General features: G+C 41.6%; 1 protein-coding gene and 1 long non-coding RNA gene across 4 annotated transcripts in view; one reads left to right on the top strand and one right to left on the bottom strand.

Moving 5' to 3' along the window:
- LOC118400206 (uncharacterized) overlaps positions 1 to 18,681 on the top strand; it is a 28,923-nt gene that overhangs the window by 374 nt on the left and 9,868 nt on the right. Inside the window, exon 2 of the long non-coding RNA XR_004828980.2 lies at positions 6,149 to 6,243. This is a non-coding gene — a long non-coding RNA (uncharacterized LOC118400206). The remainder of the gene's footprint in view (positions 1 to 6,148; positions 6,244 to 18,681) is intronic.
- Positions 498 to 18,681, bottom strand: part of LOC118400201 (endothelin-converting enzyme 1-like) — a 30,017-nt gene continuing 11,833 nt past the window's right edge. The window contains exons 1-19 of one of the 3 annotated variants that reach the window (XM_035796817.2): positions 15,517 to 15,723; positions 15,118 to 15,204; positions 13,501 to 13,639; positions 11,984 to 12,196; positions 11,673 to 11,797; positions 11,307 to 11,453; positions 10,878 to 10,943; positions 10,293 to 10,481; positions 9,852 to 9,994; positions 6,121 to 6,235; positions 4,904 to 5,014; positions 4,707 to 4,805; positions 4,102 to 4,179; positions 3,685 to 3,788; positions 3,245 to 3,355; positions 2,969 to 3,036; positions 2,434 to 2,624; positions 1,807 to 1,902; positions 498 to 1,628 (exon numbers count right to left, since the gene is read on the bottom strand). In XM_035796817.2, coding sequence (XP_035652710.1) covers positions 1,452 to 1,628; positions 1,807 to 1,902; positions 2,434 to 2,624; positions 2,969 to 3,036; positions 3,245 to 3,355; positions 3,685 to 3,788; positions 4,102 to 4,179; positions 4,707 to 4,805; positions 4,904 to 5,014; positions 6,121 to 6,235; positions 9,852 to 9,994; positions 10,293 to 10,481; positions 10,878 to 10,943; positions 11,307 to 11,453; positions 11,673 to 11,797; positions 11,984 to 12,196; positions 13,501 to 13,639; positions 15,118 to 15,204 — 2,259 coding nt within the window. In that variant the 5' untranslated portion in view covers positions 15,517 to 15,723 and the 3' untranslated portion in view covers positions 498 to 1,451. Of the gene's footprint in view, positions 1,629 to 1,806; positions 1,903 to 2,433; positions 2,625 to 2,968; positions 3,037 to 3,244; positions 3,356 to 3,684; positions 3,789 to 4,101; positions 4,180 to 4,706; positions 4,806 to 4,903; positions 5,015 to 6,120; positions 6,236 to 9,851; positions 9,995 to 10,292; positions 10,482 to 10,877; positions 10,944 to 11,306; positions 11,454 to 11,672; positions 11,798 to 11,983; positions 12,197 to 13,500; positions 13,640 to 15,117; positions 15,724 to 18,681 lie in introns of those variants that run through there. The other 2 variants (XM_035796816.2, XM_035796815.2) reach the window with 2 other exon arrangements.

The following is an 18,681-nucleotide window of genomic DNA, read 5'->3' on the forward strand; positions in this document are numbered from 1 at the left end:
GTCGGTTAAGAACAAATTCTTATTTACAATGACGGCCTACCGGGGAACAGTGGGTTCAGGGGCAGAACGACAGCCCGGGGATTCGATCCAGCAACCTTTCGGTTACTGGCCCAACGCTCTAACAACTAGGCTACCTGCCGCCCCATGCTACGTTTATGGGGTCGTTCTCAAGAACCGCACAATAATGTATACAAATGTAATCAGGTTCAGGTACTGTAATATGTACACATAATGATAATGGTGTATTTACATTCAAAGACCGAGAAGTCAAAACTTTCTAGTGGATTGTACTGTACTCAGTACTGCATTGTTTGTGTGCAGCGACATCTGTCGTTAATAACCATCAATTGACATACTTTTTTTTTCAAAGTAAAAAGACTGAATTATTTTTTCTTTGATATATGGATACAGTTTTTATTTGTTTTGGAATCAACAACTATAAAAAGTCCCTTTGAAGCATCAGACGAGTCAAAGAAAAAGATGGGCATACAAAAGAATGCTGACAATATTTTTATTAGATTAGAAAAATAGTTTTATGACACAAAAGCCTTGTCATGCATGAGCAGCTCCAGAATGCGAAAACACTTTGTTATGTGACTTGTTCGATGGTCAATACATCCTTCACAAGTTTCAGGAATTCTCTGTTTGAAAACTATTCAAATAATATGTCCCTTATCATATCAGGCATTCAGCAATTCGGAGTATCACTTCTTTACAACATCACTACTGTATAAACTGGAGACATTAAGCAATCAGACTTTACACAAATTATGATGTTGTATTAGGTTTGTTGATGCAGAAATGACATACACATAGCTTATTGAATCAGGTTAATCATGGGCAATAATAAAATATGAATTTTACAATCTACTTGACTTGTATTCTAGATGTGATTGACAGTTTCCTCTGGATTATATTGTTTCAGTCCAAATCCAGTAATTGCAACTCGTCATTCTTTTGCAGTCTAAAAATATACAATAAGTGAAGACAACATATGGAGGTGGATTGATCAGATACACATTGTAACAGTTAAAAAAGAAACCGACAGAAAATAAATATCACTTCCTGTTGAAAAATAAGGCATATGACAACTCTACATAAAACCTGATTGAGAGAAGTTCCATTAGTTTTCCCTTTTTTATAACCATTTCTTCGGTTTCCAGTGTTAAAATTGTTCCTCCTTTATATAAACATAAAGGCACATTTTCAGAGTTTAATTGGGGGAAAAGAGGCAGCTTTCTAAAACAAATTGTCTTTATGAAGAGAGTTGGGGCTGGTTCAACCTCCAGCCCTCATAAAGACCCTGAGAAGGGTAAAGTGGGTAAAACAGATGGATTTTTAGTGGTATCAAGACAAATGCTCTCCTTCCTTAGAGACTTTGCCTCTATTTTGCTCCAAATCCCCAATGCCCATTTTGCCACCTGCCGTACCGACAAATGGGTAGCAAAGCATCACCAAAGCTCACACTTGTGTTTAGGGTTCATGGGGGAATCTGCCTTGCAGCCAAAGTGCTCAGAGAACTCATGGGAATTGGAGATGGTGCCAATAACTCGAAATCTTGATGGACTGTGTGGATCTGTGATGACGCCCTCATGCGAGCTTTCCGGAGTCCGAACTGAGCACCATACCTACGTATAGCAGGATGCAGACACACATATTAAGCATTTCAGAGTGAAAAGTCCTTAATTTACATTATCAATGTAATAGGTCATTATAATTAATACATAACACTGTTTAAGGTAGGCATGCTAGAGAATGCATTACTACATTTGCCACAGACATAGATATACTTTAAGTGGCACAAACCTGGGCAAATCCAACAAAAAATAATTGATGATTGGTCATCCCCAGGGCAGGCAGGGTGGCCTCCTCTCCATTCTTTGCAATCCAGTTCATATAAGCCTTCAAAGCAGACAAGGGTCATATTACTGACAGCATGCATTATCCTCCTCTCGCCATAGAGAACAGTATGAGAAAAAAAACTGTAGAGACTTTCTGCTCGCCCTCAGCTTTATTTCCTCCTCAGTTTTCACTAACAGACAGCGCTCATGCAGGTCCCCCTTTCTGCCATATGATTGGATCATCTGCTCCATAACCTATGACTTTCATTTGACGGAAAGAATGTTTGAGAGCTCGCTCTGAGGCTGACCAAGCCACCTGTTGCATTTCCAGGCTTTGCTGTGATGTAGGCAACCCCGTTTTTTCCACCACAGAGTAAAGACACGACCCACAATGACCCAATCAAGTGAACATGAAAACATGAAACGTGTGTCATAGTTCTGACCTTCCAAATACTGCATCTCACATTGATGATTCCGAAATGTTTGCACATTTACAGTACGTGTGTGTATAAGTTGAATTGCTCTTGCTCTTCATATTGTCAACTCTACTTTCTTCTATCCCACCCTAACAACACCTCTCTATCATACACACCTTGTAGGCAGCCTTCAGTCCACCATTGTCAGCTATGTTCTCTCCCAGGGTGTGTTTTCCATTGAGGGGTTCTTTGTTGATGCTGTAGTTACTGTACTGCTCCACCATACACTGGGTCTGCTTCTTAAAGGCCTCTACAGACGAGTTTTTCCACCAGGAGCGGAGGTTCCCATCCTTGTCGTACTCCCTCCCTTTAACATAAAATAAAAAATATGCCGTAGAACTGGATTACTCATTTAATATCGTAATGTATCACGTTCGGTGGGATGTTTTTTGGTGGGTTGTTTACAACAGCCTATAATCTTTTTTAGTTCTTTTTTTAAGAGAGAGGGCAGACAAGATTATGCAGTCGAGATGCTGGTGAATTTGCAGGGGTTAGCTCGCCCTGTAATCAAAGTGTCTCCCCTGCCATGTAAGTATACAGCCTTTATTTTTAAAAAAAATAGTATTTTAGTTTGTAGCAAAACTTCTTATTTCCCATATAAAGTAATAAGAATTAAGACAATACAACCTGTATTAAAATAAAAGATCTTACCTTGGTCATCAAAAGCGTGTGTCAACTCATGTCCCATAACTACACCAATTCCCCCAAAGTTCAGGGCCCTGGAAATAGATTCAAAATCCTTTCAAGTAAATAAAAGCATTTTATAACTTGCAATTCAATTCTTGGCTATGTGAAGACACTCAAGGAGACACACATACTGTATACAATTGATGAAGTATGGCGTGCACATGTGGTGTACCTGTATTTGTGCCTGAAATGGGGATGTATTAGGGAACTGTATAGGCTGAAGAGGGAAGAGGGACCTACTTTGGCCAAGAGCGGCTGTAAAAAGGAGCTTGGAGGATTCCTGCTGGGAGCACCATCTCATTCTTGGTGGGATTGTAGTATGCATTCACCGTAGGAGGGGTCATGCTCCACCTGTGTATGCAAGACATAGGATATAACACCAACTGAGCACAAAAGTCTGAGATCAGGATGGTAAAAACCAGTATTTGACTCTCCCCTATCCCCTTCGCTAGGCTGTTGACTTCAGATCAGTGTGAAAGAATGAGAACCCTGAGCTACTCGGCTATGTAGTGAGAGAAAAGGATCAGTACAGCTGAGGGATATTGGTTCCCGGGGAACGTTTCTGGATGCCAGCAGTATTCCTTAGAGTCAGAATGGGAATTTGTCCCTGTCAGAGCATTTGACCTCCTCTCTGGAGAGGCGAGCAACAGGAGGGTGAGAGCCGGGTTATAGACACTCACTGGTCTCTGTTGGGGGTTTTCCTCAGCTGGTCCGCAGTCACTCTGGCAGAGAAGTTGTAGTACTGCATGACATTTTGGAAATACAGGTCAGACCCCACCTCAAACTGAGAAAGAGAGAGGAATCAGGTTAGAGAGAGAAAGAGGTTTACACACAAGCAATGCAAACAGGAGATACTGTAAGAGCAAATCAATTTCTATTGGTCACATACACATGGTTAGCAGATGTTATTGCGAGTGTAGCAAAATGCTTGTGCTTCTAGGTCCGACTGCAGCAATATCTAACAAGATTGACAACCCTCCTCAATACTAGGGTTATAGTAAGACAACAAAGAGTTGTGTATTTTTTATCAACATATGACATGGACAACTTCATAAAACATAAGTATGCATATTTATTTTAATTACATATTTACCTACATCATTGAACACTTTGTCAAGTTCCTTGGGGTCCATGATGAATTTTGGATATCCAACCATGTTGTAAATGTCATCAGCCTATAACAGAGCAGATGAGGTGAATTGAGACAGATGCTAACACCAGATGGCACTGTAGAGTTTGTTTCACGAGCCTTACGCTAAACATGACCATTATAGCAAAAATGACTATTACATTTACATTTGAGTCATTTAGCAGACAATCTTATCCAGAGCAACTTACAGTTAGTGCATCCATCTTAAGATAGCTAGGTGAGACAACCACATATCACAGTAATAGTAAGTACACTTTTCCTTGATAAAAGTAGCTATCAACAAAGTCAGTGCTGGCAGGAAAAGACAAGTGTTATTCTAAACAAGGCAAGGGTGTTCTTTTTTTCTTTTTTTGTGGACAATGCTTTATGTGTCCTGCCGGGCAATCTCTTATGGAATATAATTGAAATACTATAGCTGTAACAGACACAGCATGTTAATTATGAGGCAAGAAACATTTCCATAGTTTGAAGGTCAGTGTAATGACAATTCCCTCACTCTAACAGTGGAAAACATATTTCTGGCAGTTATTCAAAGCAACTTGTCTCGCCCACCTTCTCTTTGGCTGCCTTTTTGGTCTCCTGGTCCATCCAGCCCACATACTTCAGACTATCCTCAAATGCCCATTTGATCTCAGAGACCATATCTTCTGCCTGACAGACAGGGAAAAGGAAAGGCATGTCAGAATCTCACCCAGGGGCAGCTCACAGTGGAGGTAGTGTGTGATTGGGTGATACCTTGAAACACTTACAATGGCCTTGCTGTCCTCGTCAAAGGTGGCTTTGACAAACATGGCCCCGAGAGCAAAGCCGAGGGCACTGTCCGTGTCGCTGACGCACAGCTTCCAGCGTGGGGTGCAGCTCTGAAACATCACACTGAACACATGAGAACTATGACACCACACCACCGGAAACAATTACACCACCTACACACAAAAACACTGACATCACCTAAACACACAAGATAGCACTGTCTCTCAGACTATACAAAGTCTATACAAATACTTGAAAACACTGCATGATCCTAACACAGCATCAGTCTTTAACTGTATAAGATTTTATAATGCCCCTCAAGCATGAAGTAGTAGTGTTGGTTTTGCATATGAAGCAAACAATATTTCCTTGGAATCCTTTACCTCAAGGCGAAGCCAGGCCTTTATCAGAGTGTGTAGGGAGACAGCACATAACCCTCTAAAAGGGATGACTGTTGTTTTTGTGAGATTCTCAGATTGGCAATGACAGAACAATGACAGAACACTCCTCTCGCCCCCCAACTTCCCCTCTCCTACTATAGATATTAGAATCCAAACTGAGACTATGCAGCCAGGGGGAAAGGAAGAGGCCAACAGAGTGGAAACGGATGAGCAAGAGACAAATAGGAGTAGATAAAGGGGAAATAATGACAGAGGGAGTGATAGAGGTAGAAAGGGAGGGGTGCTAATAGTGTAGTGTGGATGGTCTCAGGAATTTTGCACACACATTTGCAAACACGCACACACAGGACGAGAAAGCACTTGGTATGTTTTAATAGTGTGACCCCAACGGAAATCTAGCTCAGATAAGGGTTTGGATATCTGGAACCCCGACAGCACAACACAACATAGCAGATAGCTGTTAGCAGCAGACAGCTAAGGGAAAAAGCTGTCCGGTCAATTTAATGTGTGTCTAGTGATGACAGTGATAGCTACTAAAGTATTTTCTTATCAGCTCCTTGTTTAATTAAGTTTGCTACTGACAAGTGCACATCTTCGTTCTATCTATGCACATTTCCGTTTACAGTGTACTTTATAGCCACATAGTTTCAGCCACTCATTTATTTTTTATCTGTGCTATAAGCAAATATAGCTTAACTCTGTTGACTGAAGCATCAGGAAAAGCCAGTCCCCTTGAGTACTCTTATCTGAGGTCTGTTGCCCATTTACCTGCCAGCTTAAAGCACTGACATTATCTCCATCTCTCTCTCTCTCACCTTCTTGGTTCCATACATGACTTCAAAGAAGCGCTGCTCAGCATCCTGGAACTTCTGGTCCAGGATGGACACCATCTTCCTCAGCACCTTCATGATCATGTAGTTGTTCAGGACGCTGCACAGGTAGGAGTATATTCATTCATTACATCATTCATCACATTAACATTTCAGGAAAGGAAGCAAAATATTATATTATATATGTACAGTGGCAAGAATAAGTATGTGAACCCTTTGTAAATACCTGGATTTCTGCATAAATTAGTCATAAAATTCGATCTGATCTTCATCGAGTTCACAATAATAAGACAAACAGTATGTTTATACTAATAACACACAAAAAATTACATGTTTACATGTCTTTATTGAACACACCGTGTGAACATTCACAGTGCAGGGTGGGAAAAGTATGTAAACCCTTAGATTTAATAACTGGTTGACCCTCCTTTGGCAGCAATAACCTCAACAAAACGTTTCTGTAGTTGCGGATCAGACCTGCACCGCGGTCAGGAGGAATTTTGGACCATTCCTCTTTACAAAACTGTTTCAGTTCAGCAATATTCTTGGGATATCTGGTGTGAACTGCTCTCTTGAGGTCAGGACTCTGACTGGGCCACTCTAATAGGCGTATTTTCTTCTGTTGAAGCCATTCTGTTGTTGATTTACTTTTGTGTTTTGGTTCGTTGTCCTGTTGCATCACCCAACTTCTGTTAAGCTTCAATTTGAGGACAGATAGCCTAACATTCTCCTGCAAAATGTCTTGATAAACTTGGGAATTCATTTTTCCGTCAATGATAGCAAACTGTCCAGGCCCTGAGACAGCAAAGAAGCCCCGAAACCATGATGCTTCCTCCACCATACTTTACAGTTGGGATGAGGTTTTGATGTTGGTGAGCCTTTTTTTCTCCACATATAGTGATGTGTGTTCCTTCCAAACAATTTAACTGTAGTTTCATGTCCACAGAATATTTTGACAGTAGCGCTGTGGAACATCCAGCTGCACTTTTGCAAACTTCAGACATGCAGCAATGTTTTTTGTTGTTGACAGAAGTGGCTTCTTCCGTGGTGTCCTCCAATTAACACCATTCTTGTTTAGTGTTTCGTCAACAGAGTTGTTAGCATGTTCCAGAGATTTATGTTAGTCTTTAGCTGACACTCTAGGATTCTCCTTAACCTCATTGAGCATGCTGCGCGGTGCTCTTGAAGTCAACTTTGCAGGACGGCCACTCCTAGGGAGAGTAGCAACAGTGCTGAACTTTCTCTATTTATAGACAATTTGTCATGCTGTGGACTGATGAACACCAAGGCTTTTATAGATACTTTCGTAACCCTTTCCAGCTTTATGCAAGACAACAATTCTTAATCTTAGGTCTTCTGAGATCTCTTTTGTTCGAGACATGGTTCACATCAGACAATTCTTCTTGTGAATAGCAAACTCTAATTTTGTGAGTGTTTTTTATAGGGCAAGGCATCTCTAACCAACATCTCCAATCGCGTCTCATTGATTAGACTCCAGGTTAGTTGACTCCTAACTCCAATTAGCTTTTGGAGAAGTCATTGACCTAGTGTCCCACCTTAGATATCTCTGTTTTCTATATATTTTGGTTCGGTCAGGGTGTAACTAGGGTGGGTACTCTAGTTTTTTTGTATGTCTAGGGTTTTTGTATGTCTAAGGTTTTTGTAGGTCTAGGGTTTTTTGCATATCTATGTTGGCCTGATATGGTTCCCAATCAGAGACAGCTGTTTATCGTTGTCTCTGAATGGGGATCATATTTTAGCCAGGCCTTTTTCCCACTTTCTGGTGTGGGATCTTGTCTATGTGTAGTTGCCTGTCAGCACTATATTGTATAGCTTCACGTTTCGGTTGTTATTTTGTTCGTCTGTTCGGTGTTCATTCTTTTAATTAACGAACGTGACACCTAGGGGTTCACATACTTTTTTCAACCTACACTGTAAATGTTTAAATGATGTATTCAATATAGACAAGAGCAATTCAATAATTGGTGTGTTATCCGTTTAACCTATCTAGGACTGGGGTTCCACTAGCGGAACCAACAGCCAATGAAATTGCAGGGCGCCAAATTCAATCAAAAGAAATCTCATAATTCAATTTTTTTTCTCAAACATACAAGTATTAGGCACCATTTAAAGATAAAATTCTCATTAATCCAACCACCGTGTCCAATTTAAATAAAGCTTTTCGGCGAAAGCAGAAAATATCATTATGTTAGGTCAGCAACTAGTCACAGAAAGCATACAGTGGTTTTCCAAGCAAAGAGAGGAGTCACAAAAAGCAGAAATATTGATCAAATTAATCACTAACCTTTGATATTCTTCATCAGATGACACTCCCGGGACAACATGTTTCACAATACATGTATGTTTTGTTCGATCAAGTTCATATTTATATCCAAAAACATTTGGCTTTGCCTCCAAAACATCCCATGAATTTGCACAGAGCCACATCAAATCACAGAAATACTCATAATAAACATTAATAAAAGATACAAGTGTTATTGATTTAAAGATATACTTCTCCTTAATGCAACCGCCGTGTCAGATTTCAACAAAAAAAAGCAAACCATGCAATAATCTGAGTACGGCGCTCAGACGACATACACAACCCAAGAATGTATCCGCCATGTTGGAGTCAACATAAGTCAGAAATAGCATTATAAATATTCACTTACCTTTGATGATCTTCGTCAGAATGCACTCCCAGGAATCCCAGTTCCACAATAAATGTTTGATTTGTTCCATAAAGTCCATAATTTATGTCCAAATTCCTCCTTTTGTTAGGGTGTTTAGTAAACAAATCAAAACTCACAAGGCGCGGGCAAGTCCAGCGGAAATGTCGGACGAAAATTCCAAAAAGTCATTACTGTTCGTAGAAACAAATCAAACGATGTATAGAATCGATCTTTAGGATGTTTTTAATCATAAATGTTCAATAATGTTCCAACCGGAGAATTCATTTGTCTGTAGAAAAGCAATGGAACGAGAGGTAACTTTGTCATGACCGCGCATCACGAGACCGAGGCTGCTGGCAGACCTCTGACTCATTCCCCTCTCATTCAGCCCCCCTTCACAGTAGAAGCCTGAAACAATATTCTAAAGACTGTTGACATCTAGTGGAAGCCTTGGGAAGTGCAAGATGACCCATATCCCACTGTATATTCAATAGGGGCTGAGTTGAAAACCTGAAAACCTCAGATTTCCCACTTCCTGGTTGGATTTTTTCTCAGGTCTTTGCCTGCCATATGAGTTCTGTTATACTCACAGACATCATTCAAACAGTTTTAGAAACTTCAGAGTGTTTTCTATCCAATACTACTAATAATATGCATATATTAGCATCTGTGACTGAGTAGGAGGCAGTTTACTCTGGGTACGCTTTTCATCCAAACGTGAAAATGCTGCCCCCTATCCATAAGTGTTAAGCACACTATGTGTGTCTATTGTTGTGACTTAGATGAAGATCAGGTCAAATTGTATGACCAATTTATGCAGAAATCCAGGTAATTCCAAAGGGTTCACATACTTTTTCTTGCCACTTCAGTTTGCATAATGTTTTATAATGTCACCTGTGCTGCTCAAATAATATCACTGCTGGAACGATATGAAATCTTACATAAACCTTATCATCCCAATGGTTACCTTAATTACATAGTGCTGTCCATCACCATTCAAATATGAATAATGAGTGGAAGGCAGGGATAGAAAGTGGTTTTAACCTCTTGTTAGTGCTGGCAATGAGGTCAGAGACCTTCTGGAGGTAGTCCTTGGCGTACACCACCACAGGCTCTGAGTCATTGAGGGGTACAGGAGCAAACACATCTGTGAGATAGGGCATCCAGTCCACCGCAGGAGCCAAGGTCTACAGAAACACAAAGAAACAATGATACTGTCAACATATCTACTGGTGCACCTGTCCTATCAGATATATATATATATTTAGCTTTTTTAATCGGCAGGTATGAATAGAAAGCAGTAAGAAAGACCTTGCAGAAAGCACTGTTAAACCAAAATACAATCTATGCAAATTGCACTTTCATTTACACATCTCAATCTGGGAGTCATCTACTGAAGGTTTGTATCTAGTGATACTGCAGGTGGATATCTGGTGTTGACATGATGCTTAGATCAGCTGAAGCAATAGAGAGATGGGTACTGACCGCCAGATCCTTTGCCTGGATCTTATGGTAGATGAGCTCCTCGTCCCTCCTCTCCTCCTGGGGTACGGTGATGTTGGCCAGGGTGGTCTCAAAGTCCACAATCTCCTGCATAAGTGATCTGGACGTTTCCTCTGAGCCCCCCAACAGGACCCCTAACTCCACCAGGAAGTCTAGGTACGCATTCAGATACTGCCGAGACCAAGTGGGAAGCACAGGGGGAGAAATGTTGGTTAAATTCATTTAAAAACACAATCCAGCTCTAGGAAAATACTGACTACTACAAGCACAGAGTTATCCCCTGGGCTATACACTCTTTCTATATTATTTATACATGGTCTGTCCAAGTGGGATACTGTAGGGTTTGTACTGCCGCTTTGGATATTTTCTATTCCTAATGAAACACATATCTAGCGAGATAAGTTTCTCAGTATAGTGTACACATTTATAAAGTTAGTTTCCTAATTTAATCAGGCCTCTGCATCAAGGCACTGATCTATTTCATGTCCTCCCTTACCCTGTCTGTCATCATGCTACAATCTTTAAGCATATTCACCACAGTGCCATAATGCGGCCGCCTGTCAGTACCTTTGCATTGGCAGTTTTGTTAAGGTAGTAATCCCGTGAGGGGAGCCCCAGCCCGGATTGATCCACCTGTAGGTACGAGGAACAGTTCATGACTACCATCTCACACTTCATTAAAACATTTCAGCACTCTCAGCAGTGAGCCCCTTTCTTTGATAGTATAGTATTGCAGGATCTACTCTACAGTATACTGCAGCTTCAATTAACCTTACAATTTCTAATATCCCTCTGCACATCTTTTTTTTAAATAGCATGTAAATGTATATGTCAATCCTCTCTGAGCAGATCTGGGGATAAGTGATGTTTGATGATTTTTCTGACAAATGTAAATAGAATCAAAAGCTAAAGGAGTGAGGAGGAGGCCTGTGGGAGTAACTGGGCCTATAGCCACTGAGCCTTTGAGCCACTGGGGGCAACTGGCTCTTCTCTCACCTGGATAATATTGCTGTTCGAGCTTTTGGAGTCAGTGCTGACAAACACAGTGAAGAATGGGGAGCAGCGGTAGTTGGCCGACACTGTGCGTAGAACCTCCTGGAAATTGTTCTTGTCCCAGGAGCCGGTTAGGGCCCATCCCCCCGTCTGAAAGAAAAAATGTATGACCTCCTTCAGAGAGAGGCTCACTTAAAACCTGAGAGGTGGTGATCCTTTATATCAGGGCATTGGATACATTTAGGGTAATTAACTGTATAACATAAAGAACATTTTACACATCTATTAGCACATCATAAACATAGCTTCTATGCGCATAGCGCTATGGCAGAAGACTGGATGGGGATGCCTCTTGATGAGCGAACTCACCTGATTAATGAGCTCTTGTAGAGGCTGAGCCCCTAACTCCTCAATCTTAGTCTCATTCATACAGGCTTTGTAATACCTCTGGGCCTTTTTCTCAGCCTTGCTCAGCCCCTTCATGGTGGTGTTCTCTGCCAAACACAACAGGTTTCACAGTTAAGTCTTCAACAAACACATCTTACATTACAATGGGATAACAAAAATATAGGGAACAGTGGGCCAATAAGAACTAGCTAACTGTTTGTTTATATTTCTCTAGTCTGTTAAGGGTGAGAGGGGCAGCTAAGGACACCCTACCCCGTGAGGAGAAACCTTACCCAGCAGGTGCTTCATGACGGCCATGTTGCGCTCCCATAGGTTGCTGAAGGGACCCCAGCGGGACTTTCCCTCAGGGAGGGGGTTGTTCCTCACCCATCCCCCACAGGCAAAATTGTAGAAGTCATGGCAGGGGTCCACCGAGTGGTCCAGGGCTCCCATCACAGCACTGGCCACAGTAATGCATGGCTCCGTCAGACACATACCAGGGTGAGCTGCCAACAGGGAGTGGGACAAGACAACTAAACATACTGTATCAGATACCTCTTATAGGCACTGTGCTACTTCAGCCTCAACATGGACAACACTATTTATTTTCTTAAACAGCCAGTATATTTCAAGGTCGTTCAATAAATAATTCAAAATACATCACGACATGGATGGAAATCATTATTTTAAACGGGTTACTGAAAAAAATATATAACCTCAAAGAAAAATTACTTTTCCTTCTCTAAACGCCTACAGAAATAAACAGTGAAATTGAAGAGAGAAGGGCTCGAGAGGTTGTGCCACAGACGAGGTTACTGTCAGTCATTGTCCCACAGTTCCAACAGCTGGTCCTGATGCACTGCTCTTGCCCCTGGCCTGCACCTGTCACACCTGAATGTTCTCCACAGGTGCAGCGTATCAATCACCCAGCCAGGCCCATCTCTCTGGGTTCCCTGTCTCATAGAAAATGTTGAGGCACGGTTGTGTAAATTCTCAGCAGGCCATTGTCCGATGCTGCCATTGGTTCTAAGATGGGCATTCGTTGGCTTTGACGTGATTGCCATACTGTATAAGCTGAAGTGGCTGAATAAAAGGAGCTGAAAAAGCTGAAGTGTAAACGGATGTTCAGGGAGTATTCTTTCTCTTTCACTGGACTGAATGAGGAGATGGATAATACAATATTATATTAGAAAGTGCTCTGGAATTTTTAAGGGCTTAGTTGCAAAAGCTGATTTACAGCCAAGGGGCATTTGGCAACTCCCTTTATGTTATTTTGCGAGAAGATGTGGAAAACATCTTTATATCTTTAGAGGCATAATAATTCATGACCCAAAGTCTAGTTAGTGCATTCTCATTCTGTCTTGTGTCTATGTTTGAGGCTATGTTGTACATAAGTGTATGTTTCTTTAAGGACAATAAGTTCAAAATGTTTTAATCAATGATCAACATAGACATGAGACAGAATGAGAATGCACTAACTGGACTTTGGATCATGAGTAACAGGAGCTGAATAAAAGGAGTGGAAAGTGAATGGTGTAGTAAAAGCACATTCTTGTGTCGGTTCTCATAACAGACAGCGGGGGATTTGTCATGTGGGCTGATAGGTGGTTGAATAGGAGGAAGAGGCATTTGCTTCCCTTCTCAAAATACAAGGAAACGAATACTGAGCTGAGAAAATCTTTCAGTAAAGATTTGTACCCAGGAACATTTTGTCAGATTATATGAACATAAAAGAGAAAACCTAGATTGTTTGGTCAATTCTTCTCAGGATTATTTAGCCAAATCAGGCTTAACAATCTTAGCCACTCACTCTCTTTGTAGAAGATCCCGACAGTGATGAGTGAGAAGAACAAGGCAACAGACAGAGCACACACTAAGACCAAGAGCCTCCTTTCAGTGTGTGTCTTCTCAGCCCAACACCTGGGACCAGGGCCATGTTGCAGTGTCACCTGTACAGAAACACACACACAGCAATGAGCACCCCAGTGTCATCTCCATAGACACACATACACAGGTTACTGTGTGTAATGGTTACAATGATTGGTATACAACCCTTAACCACAGTACTCAGGCAAACAAACCACTCTATGTTCTATGATCCTATGATGAATGGTTTCTTCTTTCTGGTCATAGATGATACACTGAACACCAGAGGCAGAAGTGCTAATACTGTGTGACTAAAATGTATTGGTTATGGTTGAAATGACTCACATGATATATTACAATAGATAATGGCTTCCACACAATAATGCCTTTCAACACCCCTCTATATAAAGGTCATGAATTCATATTTTGTTTATTTCTTTATAGTTCTTCAGCCGGCATCATTCAAATGCATTGTGCCTCTGCCTCAGATAAGGGGAAGGCAGAGCACTAACCACAATGGATGAACTAGGACATGTTTTTTAAATGTCAGCCTGACTGCGTTTTACTGAAAGCTCACTTGAGTTTTAGATCTGCTCAATTACTATAGCAATTAATGTGGCTTCCTCTCACTGAGCTTTACACACACCGCAAAAAACATTTATCCTAGACCTGTTAAAGAATTAGATTTAGTCCCATTAACTAAGGCAAAGTTCAAATGTCACACTGAATGTGAGCAGCCCTGGTGACAAAGCCGCCACAGGCTTCCCAATCCTCCAGACTTTGAGGTTCGGGTGGGTTTGAACTTGTAATCTGTATTGATGTGTGGAATTGAGAAGACTTGTAGTTAGACATGTGTGATGCCACTGACTCAAGACAGCGCAGGTCCATTGTAAAAACCTGTTTTGGTTTCAGTTACATAGCTGCTGTTGTTGTAGCCTCTAAAATGTTTGCCAACAGTGTCTTCAGTATACCTTTCTCTATCTATTGATATGTTTGTTTCTATGATAATAAAAAAAAAACATAAATCCACAGTATGTGCAGTATGTTGTTCTGCATTCTCCTACTTAATCAGTTGTGGATATATCTCTGCTCTACTTAGTGCAGGGGAAAAAGAAGGATCCTGTACAGGGGTTATTTCAGAGTTATAAGACTGTTGTATTCTGCTGGGTTCTGCAACTGATTATCCAGGATTTTTGAAGCACCCAGAAATGCAGATACTATATGGGCCACTGTAAAGGGTAGTTTGTTTTATAAAAGGGTTCCTCCTGAGACGGAAGTCTTTCTCTTCAAGTAGCCCTTAATGTTAAACGTAGCACATGGCTGACAGAGAATAGCAGGCTGTCAGGAAATAGCATGGCGCTCATAGTCCTCACAAAGACAATAGGAAATGTTGTTTAGCTCAGTGGTTATGAATTTCTTTGGAATGTAATGTAATTTGTCATACAATGTAAGCAGATCATCACATAACAACAAAAGAAGCAGAATGAGTGCATCTCTAGACAGGCTTGGCATGTGTCAGAGTTTGTCGAAAATGTTTATACAAAGGAATAGTTGTGCCTACCTGCATGGCAGAGGAGGGGTAGATCTCATCTCCGGTGGAGTCCACCAGGTCATCCTCGTCCAGAGTGGCCCTCTTGTACGTGGACATCTGAAAGGTCAAATGCAGAAAAGACTCCCTCAGTGCTTCCATGCTCCTCCAGGCCCTTCTCCTTTCCTTTGTCAGGATGTGTGTGACGTTTACTCTTTAACAGTCTTTGGGAATTCTAGGTATGGTTTCACCCTCAGATCCATCAGGAAGAGTCTCTGTCTGTCTGTCTGCTTTGGGTTGCTCCAGTCCAGAGGAAGGAATATTAAATTCTCTCTTCACCTCTCAGGCACACACTCACCTTCTCCCTTCCCCCTAACCCCCTACTCAACAACCCCCCTGGGGGCTGATCTCATGGGCACCGTCAAAACTCACCCACTCAAAAAGTCCTGTAAAGGTTTACAAAGAGCCCTTCCTCTCAAGCAGCTATGTTGTTCTGCTCAGCCTTCTGTCAGTACACTCTCCTCAGGAGCTCTCACTAAGCCCAATTTAGCCAAACGAGACAATACAGAGGGAACTCGCAAAAAAACAGGAAGCAGCATTGACCTGATCGACGGGCATGACTGAGTGTGAGGGTGTGTAAGAGGGAGTGTATGTGCATTCCACAGTGGTTTCATTTCGATTTAGGGAGGGAACTTTTGTAGGTTAGTTCACTCCCACTCTCCAATCCATAGGGCTAGACCAGAGGGTGGAGTCTGGATAGAAACACTCTCCCACTTCATGCTTTCAGTTGTTGCCTGGGTTACCGTCACCTGATAGGCATGACAGTTGATTGTTCTTACCCTGTCTAACCCTTCACCCAGAAGGATAATGCACTATTTCTTTAAAAAAATCGTATTTTACTACTGAGGTAAACAGCTGTAATTTAAGAGTGTAGTACTAGTTCTTCTCATTTTACATTTGAGTCATTTAGCAGACGCTCTTATCCAGAGTGACTTATATTTCTCCTGTTATCAATCTATCCATGACACTTTTCCCTAGCCTACAACAAGCGTAGTTAATTTCTCCTATAACTCCTGCCAATGGCTCTACATCTTCAGCCTCCATGGACAGCAAATAGGCAGCTCTAACTACTAGACCAACCAAACCAAACCCCGCTTTCTAGTACATGGACAGCGCCAGTCAACCCAACTGGCAGTATCACAGGTCAACCCTACTGGCAGTATCACAAGTCAACCCTACTGGCAGTATCACAAGTCAACCCTACTGGCTGTATCACAAGTCAACCCTACTGGCAGTATCACAAGTCAACCCTACTGGCAGTATCACAAGTCAACCCAACTGGCTGTATCACAAGTCAACCCTACTGGCAGTATCACAAGCCAACCCTACTGGCACTATCACAAGTCAACCCTACTGGCACTATCACAAGTCAACCCTACTGGCACTATCACAAGTCAACCCTACTGGCACTATCACAAGTCAACCCTACTGGCAGTATCACAAGTCAACCCTACTGGCACTATCACAAGTCAACCCTACTGGCACTATCACAAGTCAACCCTACTGGCACTATCACAAGTCCCTAACAGCGCAGCGGACAGCCACTAGTGTTGTCTTAACCTCCACAAGGCCACTCATGCTAAATTCCCCACCGATGTCCACACTGATATACTTGGCTCTCCCTAATGAGGTCCTGCCTAGTCCCATCATCACCCTGTGGAGGGACCGTTCTGATGAGAGAGAGATGGTGAGAGAGACACAGAGGGGATGAAAGAGGTTAGAAAAAGACTGGGAGAATACTTGTGGCCACCACTTTTTTTCAGTGATTTCTAAAGTACATTTCCAGACTAAAGTGGGCTTCAGTTCTCAGCATCATAATGTCTACTCTACTGTATATGCATAGCTGATGACAAATTTGAATGACTGAGACATTTTCTTCTCCTTTTCAGTTTATTAATATGGCTGTCCCTAAGCCTCCTTTTATGCAGCGAATGCATTTTACACACAAACAAAATAATGTGACTCTTTAGTCAAAATCTACATTCCTTTTAAAACGACTACATTATAAAGGTAACACATGTAGTGGAATAGCCCAGGCACCATGTTACTAATCACAGTCCCCGGCCTTCATAAGTTGTGGTATTCAACGGCACAAACCCATCCATGGCACGCACTCATTCCTGAGAGCACACACTCATATTTAGACACTTTCTTGGCACTGATGTGTGTGCAGATGTGCCTCAGAGCATTCTTGCATGTTCCCACAGATCGCCGTCGTTAACAACACTGAATTTCAGACCAATGGTGACGCAGACTCCCTTTTCCTGCTGTTGAGAGGTGTAGGAGAGACGAATGTAAAGCTAATGGTAGTAGGTTTGTTGTGACTCACCAGGACCACCTGTGTAAGTGTGTATCCTGTCAATAGGCTTTTGTCAATGAAAACACCTCTATACTGTAGGAGCCGGATGCTACCGAGGCCACACATAGTGGTAGCGTGAGATCATAGGCATTCCATAACATAGTAATTCTATGAGATCCTAACAGGAAGATAGGACACATTCACTCTGATTTCCTAAGACTTGTCTGGGTCTGGTGCATAGAATGATTTGCTGCACCCAAAGTTGATTATTTATAAAACTTACTGTGATATACAAACAACAGTTTGACCAAAATGGTCTTCATCAGGTACATTAACCCTACATGACCCACAACAACCATATTACCTCAGTTACCTCAACTAAGCTGTGGCCCGCACATTGACTCTTTAACGGTACCACCTGTGTATAGCCTCCCTACTGTTATTTTATTGTTGCTTCAATTTTTTAAATATTTTTTTTTACCTCAGTTAATTTTCGTAAATACTTTCTTAACACTTATTTTTCTTAAAACTGCATTGTTGGTTAAGGGCTTGTAAATAAGCATTTCACTGTAAGGTCCACACCTGTTGTATTCGGCACATGTGACCATTTTTCTTAATTTCTTTATTTGCACAGGATCCCTTGGTGTTCTCATGGTCTGGGTCTGTGACATGACTCTGGTTCTACAGTGTCTTTGTTTGTGTTCCTCCAAAGCATGTGGGGATGTGTCTCACAGAGCAGCAGATGGCTATGAGAGGTCAATATTCCAGGATTCTTGAACCCTAGTGAGGCCATGACCTCTGAGAGAGGATAGAAACCACATGCATGCGTCAGTAATTCGTCACAGATCCTGCAAACCAGACAATTATTTGTATAAGGGGAGTGTGTGTTTGTGCATGTATTTGGGTGTGTGTTTCTGGGATATCGGCAATGGACATGCATGGCTAGGAACACAATTTATACAAAAGAAAGAGGTATAGGCTGTGATTCCGAAGGTAACCGCCCTGTGGTGCATACGGTTGAGTTTTGGCCACATAAGAGAAAAATGTGACCATTTGCACAATCATCCTAAAATCTCATAAGAAATTAAGTGTTTTTTTTGTCTTACAGTAACGTTATACTCTGTTATTATATTATGTTCGGTAAAATACTATCATTATGTGATCTTGCAGACATTGATTCAGCTTTGATCTAACTTTATTAAAGTAGAGAATCTTGCACATGAGCAGAAGCTTCAGAA

Source organism: Oncorhynchus keta, chromosome 21, assembly GCF_023373465.1.
Source record: "Oncorhynchus keta strain PuntledgeMale-10-30-2019 chromosome 21, Oket_V2, whole genome shotgun sequence".
In the NCBI taxonomy this organism is placed as follows: domain Eukaryota; kingdom Metazoa; phylum Chordata; class Actinopteri; order Salmoniformes; family Salmonidae; genus Oncorhynchus; species Oncorhynchus keta.